The 12349-nt window shown below is 37.1% G+C and overlaps 4 protein-coding genes across 6 annotated transcripts in view; 2 read left to right on the forward strand and 2 right to left on the reverse strand.

The window, feature by feature from the left end:
* Window positions 1–5892, forward strand: part of LOC120771649 — a 41762-nt gene extending 35870 nt beyond the window's left edge. For all 3 annotated transcript variants that reach the window (XM_040099761.1, XM_040099762.1, XM_040099763.1), the window contains 5 exons: window positions 56–297; window positions 380–1658; window positions 3160–3755; window positions 3824–4034; window positions 5364–5892. In XM_040099761.1, coding sequence (XP_039955695.1) covers window positions 56–297; window positions 380–1658; window positions 3160–3755; window positions 3824–4034; window positions 5364–5444 — 2409 coding nt within the window. In that variant the 3' untranslated portion in view covers window positions 5445–5892. The remainder of the gene's footprint in view (window positions 1–55; window positions 298–379; window positions 1659–3159; window positions 3756–3823; window positions 4035–5363) is intronic.
* A 432-nt stretch (window positions 5893–6324) lies between these two features.
* Window positions 6325–6999, reverse strand: LOC120771652 (28S ribosomal protein S17, mitochondrial). The gene is made up of 2 exons (XM_040099767.1): window positions 6892–6999; window positions 6325–6832 (listed from the first exon to the last, which is right to left on the reverse strand). Exons 1-2 carry the CDS (start codon window positions 6997–6999, stop codon window positions 6473–6475), a joined length of 468 nt encoding a protein of 155 aa, XP_039955701.1. The 3' UTR covers window positions 6325–6472.
* Window positions 7000–7225: 226 nt separating this feature from the next.
* On the forward strand, window positions 7226–9549 carry LOC120771651 (ras-related GTP-binding protein C). The gene is made up of 5 exons (XM_040099765.1): window positions 7226–7459; window positions 7538–8002; window positions 8282–8500; window positions 8579–8721; window positions 8799–9549. The coding sequence occupies exons 1-5, from the start codon at window positions 7457–7459 to the stop codon at window positions 9109–9111; spliced, it is 1143 nt and encodes a 380-aa protein (XP_039955699.1). The 5' UTR covers window positions 7226–7456; the 3' UTR covers window positions 9112–9549.
* A 305-nt stretch (window positions 9550–9854) lies between these two features.
* LOC120771650 lies at window positions 9855–12113 on the reverse strand. Its single transcript, XM_040099764.1, has 4 exons — window positions 11661–12113; window positions 11014–11601; window positions 10370–10951; window positions 9855–10298 (listed from the first exon to the last, which is right to left on the reverse strand). The coding sequence occupies exons 1-4, from the start codon at window positions 12042–12044 to the stop codon at window positions 9999–10001; spliced, it is 1854 nt and encodes a 617-aa protein (XP_039955698.1). The 5' UTR covers window positions 12045–12113; the 3' UTR covers window positions 9855–9998.
* Between the last annotated feature and the right edge of the window lie 236 nt (window positions 12114–12349).

A 12349-nucleotide genomic window follows, 5' to 3' on the forward strand; every position in this document is an offset into this window, starting at 1 on the left:
ATTATTAATATTACACTTGATTATAACGGTACATAAAGTTTTTTCTTTGACGTAGGATCGCATTTTAATGGAAAATATTGGTGCGGTAAAAGAACTGTGCAAAGTCACAGGTTCGCTGGAGACGCGCATTGAAGATTTGGAGCGAAATAATCGTCTGATCAGACAGAACGAATTTGAGCAGCGCAGCAAACAATACCGTTTGGCGAAAAGCTGTGGTCCACGCGGCGGCTATGAAATCTGTTCGAACAAGTCGCTGCAGATTGTTATATTCTTATTAGTAATCGTTATGGCAGCCTGGTAAGTTGAACGGAAGGGATGTCGCAACATAAAAAGAGGAAAAATTCAAATCTCACATTTTCTTTTTTTTCTCCATCTAAAGTCTGGCAGCCGTCTCCACACTCTATTTCGTCGAGCACAACAAACAGCGTTACAACTACAAGCAACTGGATCGTCTGCAGTTCCACAGCAATGGCCATCTGCTGGGCCATGACTCAGTTTTCATAAATGAACAGGAAGGTTACATCGTACAGGTGCATAACATGCTCAATCGTAATAAATCCGTACAGCATGGCGGCACCTCGCGACCGCCGGCTTATCGAAACTATACACGTCCGCGTGGCGAAATAATCTATGATGAAAGCAGTGATCCATACTCACAAAACGGACGTAACGATGAACTAACGGTTGTTATGGAAAAACCACTTGTAAGCCTACAGCCACTACATCCACGTAAGGATACGTTTAAGGTGACGACAACGGCACCGCTGCTACGCCTCAACAAGACTATCAACAGTAAAAACAAGTCCAAGTGGCCGCAGGCACAAGTTGTGCCCAAAGTAATAGCGTCCTTCCAAAATACACGTGCCACAAGTAGCATTCAAACCGAAAATAGCGCAAATCTAACATTGCAACAAAAACGTCCGGGAACGCTGGGTGCTAATGAAACGTCTTCGGAAAAAGTGGCCGCCGATAATGTGTCATTAACACACGATTTCGATAACAATTCCATCGATATCGACGCACAACATTTGACAAAGAAGGCGACGGCTATCAGAGAGTCGGCTGCGCGTCCGATCACTTCACGTGAGGAAACACTCTCGGAAAATAGTGAAGCTATTGCTGACGCCATCGGCGCAATTGTCAGCACATCGAGCAGCAATGTGAATGGCAAAAACGATGTCAACCACGGCGACAACCTAAAGAATACGAACCTGAATGCTAACAACAATGTGCCCGATACCACTGCCCCAGCGTATAGTCATCGTTCGCGCAATGTCTACAAAGCGGTTTCGCCGCCGTCGGCTCTTTTGCCACTTACAACCAACAAGGTGACTATTGAAGGCAACACGGGTAATTACTCGCTAGACGGGCACTATGTCTATTCGAATAAGAGCCAAGCTGTATTGGAGAATAAAGTGGATAGCACGGATCTATTGGACTTACAGAGCTTGAACAACAATAGTGAGTCGGTGGATAACCCGATAACCGCCTTGTTTGGCTTCGATTTTGGGCTGGGACGCGAATCAGTGCTGGGGCGCCGCTCAACTTCGCAGCGTAGTGTCGGTCGCGTACAATGTAAATTTGTGCAAGTGGAGATGTTCGGTGCGCCACCACAATGCATACAGAAGCCAACCAATGACGAGGTATCCAACTGTCAGGTGGGTGGTTTCGTTAAGCTTTCGAATTTTTTAATAAATATAAATATTGGACTAATATTTTTTAGTCCCTTGAAAACTTAAAAAACCTCACATAAATGGTGTAGTCAAAAAACGACCCCAAATAAGTTTGAGATACATTATGAGCTTGAAAGACTTTTTTTAGATAGAAAACCGTGCCCATTTCGGTTACCTAGACCCTTTCTGTCAAGTGACAACTGCGCTCATGCAGTTCTTTATTAACCTTAACCTAGGAGGAAAGATTGATCCACATATAATGTTTGTTAGAGTAGATTTCGAAATTGGCCAAGAAGTAAGCGGTCGAAAGGTCCAGCAGAACTGCTTAGCAGATTTTAGTTTAGATCACGAGTTTTCTATCCGTTCAATGCAATAAATTCTGTGCATGTTATTGGGTAGCTTAACCTCAAATGGTGAGTAGGTTAGACTAGGTTAATCTGCTTAGCCAATAAGACACGCAGTTTTGACCAGTTTTGGTCCTTTGCGATACCAGATGAAGTTCAGTGTCTAGGTCCAATAGGACCTTTAGGACACAATCGATATCTGCTCCAGTGTATCATACAGTGGGGACTCCAGCGTAGTCTTGTCAATGTGGGACAAGTGCACAAGAAATGCTCCATTGATCTGTCAGTCCCATTCTGCGGGCGTGTGTCGTAACCAGACAGTGACCAGTTAGTATTCCCATCATGTTCTTACAGTCTCTTCTATCGCGTGCCAATAGGAATTTTGGAATTTGAATCGGGCTTGTCAATGCATGGGTTTCCCAATGCTGATCACGTTTTCGGATGTTAGTCGCACACCATTCTTGGCAATTTCATCCACTATTTCATTGCCCTCGATGCCTTTGTGGCCTGGCACCCAATAGAACTGAAGTTGCTTACTTCTGACAATCCTTTCCACTTCGGGCCATTATGCGATACAAGGTTACTGCCTTGATTGCTGCTTGGCTGTCTACGTAGATGTTGACTCTAGATTTGCCTGCAGGTGCATTAGAGGCCAGCTCCGCGGCTTTCGGAATAGCAAAGACCTCAGGCTGAAATATACTGCAGTGGCCCGGCAACTTAAGAAGTTGCCTTATGCCTAACTCTGGCATATATATTCCCGCACCAATTCCATCGTCCATTTTCGAGCCATCCGTATATAATGTTCTTAAGGTAAGGATGAGTACATCGAAAGGCTTTTAACTTGCTGGTGACCTATTGAATACTAACAGGCCAGTAGTTCTTAGTGCATCAATGTTTGCACAGTGCCAGATGACTCTTATCCTTATCTTCCAAAAAAAATCCCCGAGTTTTTTTTTTGATAACACCTCTTTCTCTTTGATCCAAGAGTAACTAAAAGAAACCAATATTTGGACCCACTCTTCGCTGATTAGCTCCAAGCGGATCTAAAGGCATCTTGGTGTTCGATGAGAGCAATAACTAAATCCAACAAAATTCGTGTATTGAGTTAAATTTTTTATTTCTTCTATATCTATACACTCCAGTCATTTTGCTTCGAGGAAACCAATCAATTGCCGGTAATTCAAGACACCCTAGCAGGCATCACACGTGTGAAAGAGGACCTAGCGGTACCAGAAAAACAACTAAGCAAAGAAAATTTACCATTATCCGAATCGAATGCAGACAGCGCCGATACCGACACAGATCCAGACACACAACCACGTTCACTGGCCACACCCATACTTTCTGCCAACGCCACTTTTATTGGAACGGACAAGAAAACACAAGTCGTAGAAGTTTCCAGCGAACAACGTTCAGATCTTTCGGACTCCTCAAAAGACACATCCAGTTGCGATGAACGTCTCGATATTGATGTAAAGACCGCAGATGACGCAATAAGTGCACCAACAGGTAGTGCAACATCCGCTGAACTGCAAAGAACAGCAGTAGCAGCAGCAGCGGCAGCAGCGGCAGCGCAAATAGATTGTTGGCAAATCGATAGCTGTTTAATAGCTGAGACAAATAATGAGACATTTGGCATGGAGCATCACTGTCCACATAGTGGCAAATCGCTGAATATGACCTATATTATACCGTTATCGCGGTTTTTCAAGGAATCAAGCATACAACTGCAATTGAGGTGAGCTTAGAGAGGGGGAAATGAAATTGAAAGTAATAATGTATTTTTTTTATCATTTTGTTTTACAGCTCTTCCGTGCCACTATTATGGACCATTTGTAGCAACCGCGAGCTGACTAGACATCAGGGCGCTCATCTATTACAATCATCTGCGCATCAACTTAGCGCAAATATCGTACAACGTCAATCAAATGTATCGGTTATATACTTTAATATACCAAGTCGTGGTTACTTCATCCGAAGTTTGGCGTTACGCGCAACGACGGCGGATTCGAAAAACGTAAGTTTGCTACGGAGTTACTTTGTAAAACCGAGAAGAAAACTTCGGAGACTGTAAAATATAAAAAAAAAAATTATCAGCGTGACGAGCTGAGCCGATCTAGCCATGTGCTTCTATCTCTCCGTCCGTTTGTTTGTATATACGCGAACTAGTTCCCCAGTTTTTGCATTCTCATTCTGAAATTGTGTACCCGTACCTTCCTCCCCACGAAGATACCGGAATCGCCGATATTTGATCGCTATAGCATATACCTGCCATACAAACTGACCGATCCCACATCGTTCTCACGACAGTCGGATCTACGTAACCGGAACACACAAGGAATTTTGCCGGCCAAGGACTGCCAACTCGGCAGAATTCTACCGCTACAACAAAAGCAACCGATCCAACTCAAATTTTTGTATATGGAAAACCTTTTTATTTAACGAGATATCTTCCTGAACTTTTGCTTAGATCATTGTCCGATCGAACCACTATAGCAAATAGTAGTCATACAAACTCGCTCAAAATCAAGTCCTTGTGTGAAGGACTTTTTTTATTTGATGAAATATCTTCTCACAATTTGGCATGCATTTTTCTCCAAATCAACGGTACAATCTCTGAATGTATTTTTAGATCGGGCAACTATAGCATACTAACCATACAACCTAACCGATAAAAATTAAGTTCTTGTATGACTTACCGATCTAAACGGTAGATCTCCAAAATTACAGCCATTGGCCGGATAAAATCCGGGTCAATTCCGGCGCGTAGAACCGCCTGTTGTGGGAATTGTCCTTTTCTTAACTACATCGACGACATCAAACAATACGCCGACCAGACTTTGGACGCAAATAACTTCCGACAAGCACTGACCGCCATTCTCAGTGGAGCCGTTAACATTCCCTCACAGTGAATGGCTTACTTGAAGTCAAACCACCACCCATTGCAGGCGAAGAGCTCGAGTTGCCGCGAAAAACTTCGTTCTTGATAATGTAGCAGGTCAAACTCCTACTTATGCACAATAGACTCTAACATATCTAATATATGTATATCCAGCGTGCAATGAGTTCCCCCATGACACTGGCCACCTCTTTGCATGCCCAGCACCCTTCTCCCTTTGGTCCGACCCCGTCAAAAGAACTCATTTCCTAGGCCTACCGTTGGATGACGTCGATGACTACTTATCTAATCCTTACCATCCTAATGGGGATTAGGTATCCGTTACAACAACAAAAAGTTATTGTATAACCTCTTGATTTCTGAAGCTGTTAAATTCTTACAGCTTCCGTGCAACCAAAGTTAATGGACTTTCATATTTTTATTAATATTTACTGTTATTTTTTTCAGCAAAATATTTGCCAGGAGACAGCACACGAAGCAAACACTTTACTGCAGTACAACTTTAGCATCGTAAGAGATTGTGATTAGTGATAGAAGAAGGTAATTCCTGAACAAATACATACATATGCAGAACAACAGCAAATTGAGCAAATTGAGAAAGCCAACTACCAACAAAACCTACTCGTAAATTCTAAATACATACACTTACATATACATATAAGTACATGAATATTCGATTTGAAAATGAACAAATATGTATAATTAAAATTTAATTATTGGCCAAGTGTTTGGGGTAAATTAAAAAAAAATATAACATTAAATACATACTTAGTTTAGAATTACTTTACATACTCGTATATACATATATATTATATATAAAATGTTAGAAAAATGATAATAAATCGAATTGTAATGTATATAAAAAAGGCTTATGTAACAATATAAAGACAAAACACAGCATCTTAAAAAGCTGCTGAATCAATATTTTATCCACTGCTAAATTAATTAAAAAATAAATATTTAAATAAAAACTTAACATATAGAATTATGACATTTTATATGGTATTCGAGAGGTCCAGGTGAGATGTACTATATTTAGATAATAGCTATTATATATATATAATTCAAGTCCAAGATTTGTCTTGTCAACAATACTGTATTTTTTTAATCAATAAAATAAGTATCACTTTGTTTCTATTATTTCTATTTTATTTGCAATATTGAAAAACACTCGCTTTTCGGGCTGTTTTTACTCCAAAGATTTCACTTTTTTATCGTTATTTCTTTACACTGCAGTTTTGCTTTATTCTAAGTTAGCCTTAAAAATTGTTATCCTTAGTTTAGTATAACACAAAAAATATTTTTCCCATTTGCAATTCTTTTCATAAAAATTTACTGGAAAAATTAATCCTACTAGGGCTACGAAATTTGGACTTCCGAAACAACAAATTCACATCGAGTATATATGTCGAGTGCACAAACTTTATATTCCAAATAATTTTTTTACACTTCACAAATTGCACACAAACCACATTTATTTTTCAACACAAACAGTTTTATTGTACGTTTTGCATAGAGAATAATTATTAAATTTTAACTAAAAAGAAAACTTTATACTACACAGCGAATGGCTGATCCTTGCCATCTTCATGGTATTTAATATACGTTTCGCCATGTGTAAAATCTCTGGTACCCTCCAGACGTCCACGCGGCGGTGCTTTATCATAGTCGAACGCTTTCTCTGATTTACCATACAAACGGTTTGCTTCTTCAATTTCATCGCGGTATTTGCCCACCACAACTTTTTTGCCGGTTATTGGATCTGTTATGTCACCCAATGGATAAACAATTTTCTCCACTGTATGCGAAATTAAGCGAGTCAAACGTTGTGGCAATTCTCGTATCAGCACAATATCGCCCGTTTTACACACTTTTTCGGGATCATGAGCAAAGAAGTATTCATCCTTTTTGAAATACTGCAAAAGAAACAAAGCGATTTTAATTTTCCCTCTGCATAAAACGTCATGGTACTTACCATATTCAGGTTCTTATCCAACTCCATTTGTCGTATACGTATCTTGGACGCATTTTTCTTAATGCATGGCATGCACTGTCCTAATAATATCGCACCACGTGAAGCCATTTTTTCGTAAATGCAATTATAAAAATTTTATTTCGGAACTTTCTAATAAAGTTTAACAAAACAATGAACGAAACTCTTTTCACTAACACATGTTATCAAAAATGTCAAATGAAAACAGCTGTTTGGGTACCAAACAACTGTCAGCCGCGAGTTCCAATTGAAAAGTTGTTTCTGTTTAGAGATGAAGTTAATTGGATAAAAAAAAATAGCAAAACGTCATTCTTGACATTTCGAAGTGTCAGCTGTTCTGGTGATTTAAATGCAGTGGTTTTTGTTTAAGCATCTAAAAATTGCACAAAAAAGCAACCAAATACAAATTGCGTATGAAAATAAACAAACGTAATCTCATTTCATATTAAAGTGCAAGCAATAAATATATTAAATTAATCAGCTATTGAATGCACTTAAAGCGGTAGAGCGTTTTGTAGGAAAACGCAAACAGCAAAGAAACGAAGTCATGGTAAGTGAAATAAAAGCTTTGTAATAGTTGAAGCCAAATAAATGCGAATATTTATCGTTTTTATTTTCTCTAACAAAGAGCTACGAGGACGACGAGTATCATGTGGACACGTTTCCAAAAGACTTTGGTTACGGTTCATTTGATCAGGATGGCTTGGATGAGCCTGGTATGGGCGGTGGCGAATCTAAACCACGCATACTACTTATGGGCTTGCGACGTTCGGGCAAAAGTTCTATACAAAAAGTTGTCTTCCACAAAATGTCACCGAACGAAACACTGTTCCTTGAGTCAACAAGCAAAATTGTTAAGGATGACATTAACAATTCCAGCTTCGTGCAGTTTCAGATTTGGGACTTTCCCGGACAAATCGACTTCATAGATCCCACATTCGATTCCGATATGATATTCGGCGGTTGCGGTGCTTTGGTATTCGTAATCGATGCGAAGGATGATTACAATGAGGCATTGACAAAATTTAAGAATACCGTTATAAAAGCATATAAAGTAAATCCACGCATAAAGTTCGAAGTCTTCATACACAAGGTATGTAAAAAATGCTTAAAAGTTGAACGTGTGTGGGTAGTGGGTGTTGTCATTGTGTTATCAGTATAATTTGTGAGAAACTGCCAGTTGTTCAGAGTAAACAATATAAAAACATGAAAACGTATAAACATGTGTAACATGTGTTTATGGGTTTTAAAAGTTAACCCTTCAGTAATTTATTGTATTTTATTGCAATTGCGTATTATATGCATACCAAAGTTTATTGTTGCATCGCAGCCCTAAATCTTTTAATTATTTCTTTTTGTATTTCTGCAATAGGTTGATGGTATTAGTGACGACTCGAAAATGGAATCACAGCGAGACATACATCAGCGCGCCTCTGACGATCTTAGCGATGCCGGACTTAACCAGATACATTTGAGTTTTCATTTAACTTCCATATATGATCATTCGATATTCGAAGCTTTCTCCAAAGTAGTGCAAAAATTAATACCACAATTGCCAACATTGGAGAACCTGCTTAATATTTTTATATCGGTAATTAAACTATATTTTTATTAGCTTAGTAAATTTAACAGTTTTAATATATATTATTTTTTTCTTACTTTACTGAAGCATTCGGGTATCGAGAAAGCGTTCCTTTTTGATGTAGTTTCAAAGATCTACATCGCCACCGATTGTTCGCCTGTAGATATGCAAAGCTATGAACTTTGTTGTGACATGATCGATGTGGTCATCGATCTCTCGAGCATTTATAGGTAAATAATAAAAAAAAAAGAAAAAATACTTTGAAAGTATTGAATTAATGTATAACATCGCCGCATTTAATTTGCAGCTCGGAGGAAACGGCCTTCGACCATGAAAGCTCTAGTCTCATTAAGCTGAACAACAATACGATTTTGTATTTGCGAGAAGTGAACAAATTTCTTGCGCTAGTATGCATATTACGAGAGGAGAATTTCAATCGACAAGGTGTTATCGACTATAACTTTCTATGCTTCCGCAAAGCTATCAGCGAAGTTTTTGAATTGCGAATGAAAAGCCAAAAACTCGAGACATTAGACGAACAAATTGAACCAGAGGATGATGTTGTGGACGAGGATGAGGATGAGCTTGTTGCACGCGTTAATGAGAATCATTTGAATTAATTTGTTCTTATAACGCGTTTTTTATAAACGAATGTATATGTATCAAGATGATTTAACGAACAACCATAGTAAGCAGGGCAAAACAGTGTACAAGTTGTTTACATTTTGTGTTAGGCAATTATATGCGATTTAAACCGCAACATGTCACGAAAATATTTTTTATAACGTGCATATGTGTATCTTACAAACGTTACGGCGCACTTATTATCTATACATTTTGTCATATAAGTACAGCTTTACAATATTTTCTTTTTCAAATCACTGTTTTTGTATGTTATTGTGCCTTTATTCTAATTAATATTATTTTATTGCTTAACTTTGCAACAATTAATTTCAAACTAAATATTATGAGTCGAACCGCTTTTCAAAATAAGTAAAAAAATATATATACATATATATCATATTTAAACAGCTTCAAATCACCGTTACCAGTGCAAACAAAAAAAACACACAAATTGATAAATGCAATAAGTTGAAATGTTCACACTTTTATACTAGCTTAAAATTATTGTACAGCACATATGAAAAATGCGGCAAATTAAGTGAAATTTGTGGCTGTCTTACTTTTGTTATTCATTGAAAAATAAAAATAAAAAACTTTAGTTGCAAAAATACTTTATATAAAAGGAATAAACTCAAACGTACTTCCATTATTTCATTTTGCGAATATCGCAATTTTTTAACTGAACTGCTCTTGGCTTAACTTACTTTTCTTACGTTTACGATTGATATTTTGTTCAATTGCATAACAATAACAGGGTGATTACATATTATTTGTTTCATCTTTTAAGAAATAATAAATGTAAGTTCTTATAAGCATTTTAGAAATGTAAAAAACAGTAAATGTTTGGGCTTCTACAAAAAAATAACTGTAATATACTTACTTATTACGTGTGTTTACAGCGATCACAACCGCGCTCATTGATCTTAACCGAATGGCGTTGTAATGTCTCTAGGCGCGCTTCAAACAATATATCATCAATGGCCTTTTTAGCAAAAATTTTTTGCGTTTGACTTAAACTACGGTATTGATATGCCCAACTTATACCTAAAATATCAGCTTCATCGTTATATTCTTTAAATTTCTTAAATGGCATGTCTGCAACTTCATTATGTGCACTTGCATTGTGGTTCAGTGAAGGAGAAGGCGAATATTGGCGTTTTGTACTCTCTTTAGTTGTCAGAAACTAGATATTGTTTCATAAAAATAAACAAACTTACAATTGTCATAATTAAGCAAAAAGTGTGTCTTACTTACCTGCACAACTAGATCATGCTCATCAGCAACAAAATCATCGTCTTGTAAATTTTTATCTGACGTATTATCTTGGATTGAACTATATTTTTTAAACTCGCAATGATTCCAGTCATCCTCATTATCGTCCAGTGGATCATTTTGTTCGTTTAAAAACGAGAGATAATTAAAGTAGATCAATTGATCAGCCGCTTTCCCAACTAAACGCTGTCCTTTCTGCATTTTACTCATTAATTTTCTATGGATAGAGCAGAGTGTGTCGAGTTTTCTTTTAACCATACCAACATCAGCATTTGGATAAATCTCACGCATTTTCTTCACCAACTTTAAATAAGCAGACCGCTTGGCTCTAGCATCTTTATAAAACTCGCTGTCACATTTCCATAGTTCTGGCTTTGACTTGTATAGCTTAATGAATTCTATCCAGAATTTTTGCCTTTTCGTTAGGTTTAAACTTGCTACATCAGCCTCTGCACTGAGTTGATTTATTTCATGTGACACAGGTAGTTTTTCATGCATCGGTATTGCTGGGCTAGATGGTTGCGAATTATTTTCTATCTTTGAGGAGTTCTTCGATGGACTAAGCTATTGGAGAAATGCACTATTTTAATATACAAATTAATTATTTTGCAAACTAACAGACTTACTCCCACAACTTCGTTTATTTCTTCATCGATGGCATCGAAATCAGTGCTTTCGATATGATCAGCGGTATTATCAAGCGGGCCATAATCATCATTATCTTCATCAGCTTCGTTTGAAGTATCAGTTTCCTCTAGAGGATCTTTAGACTCATTTAGAAAGGAAAAATGGTCAAAATATAACCAATTATTAACAGGCTTTCTGCCCAATCTTATGGCTCGTTTCATTTTATGCAATTCCTTTCTATAAGACGTCCGTAGAATATTAATTTTTTTTCTGACCATATCAGCTGTAGGATTAGGATGAACTTCACGCAACTTTTCAACTAGTTCTATGTAAGCATATTTCTTCGCCTTACGATCTTTATACACTGCACTGTTAACTTTCCATAGTTCGAGTTTTGATTTATATAGTTTAATAAATTCGATCCAAAACTTTTGGTTTTCCTTAGTATTCAGAGTCATATTAAAACTTGTTTCATTTATATGCTTTGATTGATCAAGCGTTTCATCCAGTGAAACGTTTAGCGATCTTGTGGAGCTGGTAGAATCCGTCTGAAAACTGCGACTTTTGCTGCTTTTATGCGGCATATACTGCAAAAAAGCATATCATATTTATATAGAGACATGTTTGTTATCAGAGATATATTTACTTCAACAACGTCATCTTCGTTCTCCTCGTCATTGTTTTGATCTGAATCCTGCTCTTCAGTATCGTAGATTTCATTTAAAAACTTGAAATGTTTGAAATACACCCATCTAGTCTCCGGCTGTTCACCAATTTTAATTTGTTCCTGGGCATTAAAACATAAGCGCCTATAGCACGCGCGAAAACTGTTGATTTTCTTCTTCACCATATCAACATCAGGGTTTGGTTCAATTTCACGCATTTTCTCCACTAAATCCAAATAAGCATGCTTCTTTCCTATCCGATCTTTGTACACTTCACTTCCATACTTCCAAAGCACTGGTTTCGATTTGTACAATTTTATGAATTCAATCCAGAATGCTTGTTGAGCGGTTTTTGAGTTATCCATAATAACAAATTTGTTGGAGCAAACAAAACTTAGACCAATATTATTCTACAAACGATTTGAGTAATTTCTGACAAGTCTAAAAATTTGTACAAATTAGTTTTGTGTTTCAAACAATGATTGCCAACATTCCATTATTAGCTAATAATTTTCATGCAGGACGAGTGATGAAAACATTATAAATTACTAAATACATTAAAATATTATTATTGACTTTTAGCTAATTATACGATAACTTGGGAAAAATACAATTTTTACTTGATTTTATGGCAATTATTATTGAAGCAACACAAACATCAGAAACTTTT

The sequence above is a fragment of the Bactrocera tryoni genome, chromosome 3 (genome assembly GCF_016617805.1).
Source record: "Bactrocera tryoni isolate S06 chromosome 3, CSIRO_BtryS06_freeze2, whole genome shotgun sequence".
In the NCBI taxonomy this organism is placed as follows: Eukaryota; Metazoa; Arthropoda; class Insecta; order Diptera; family Tephritidae; genus Bactrocera; species Bactrocera tryoni.

Bases quoted from the DNA above. Each gene is read 5' to 3' on its own strand.
- LOC120771652 (XM_040099767.1), bottom strand. From the start codon at position 6,999: ATGGCTTCACGTGGTGCGATATTATTAGGACAGTGCATGCCATGCATT. The intron at 6,833-6,891 runs GTAAGTACCATG...TTTCTTTTGCAG, and splicing joins TGGATAAGAACCTGAATATG to TATTTCAAAAAGGATGAATA.
- LOC120771651 (XM_040099765.1), top strand. The intron at 8,003-8,281 runs GTATGTAAAAAA...TTTCTGCAATAG, and splicing joins TCGAAGTCTTCATACACAAG to GTTGATGGTATTAGTGACGA. The intron at 8,722-8,798 runs GTAAATAATAAA...TTTAATTTGCAG, and splicing joins GATCTCTCGAGCATTTATAG to CTCGGAGGAAACGGCCTTCG.
- LOC120771650 (XM_040099764.1), bottom strand. From the start codon at position 12,044: ATGGATAACTCAAAAACCGCTCAACAAGCATTCTGGATTGAATTCATA. The intron at 10,952-11,013 runs GTAAGTCTGTTA...TTTCTCCAATAG, and splicing joins AAATAAACGAAGTTGTGGGA to CTTAGTCCATCGAAGAACTC. The intron at 10,299-10,369 runs GTAAGTAAGACA...AACAATATCTAG, and splicing joins AGCATGATCTAGTTGTGCAG to TTTCTGACAACTAAAGAGAG.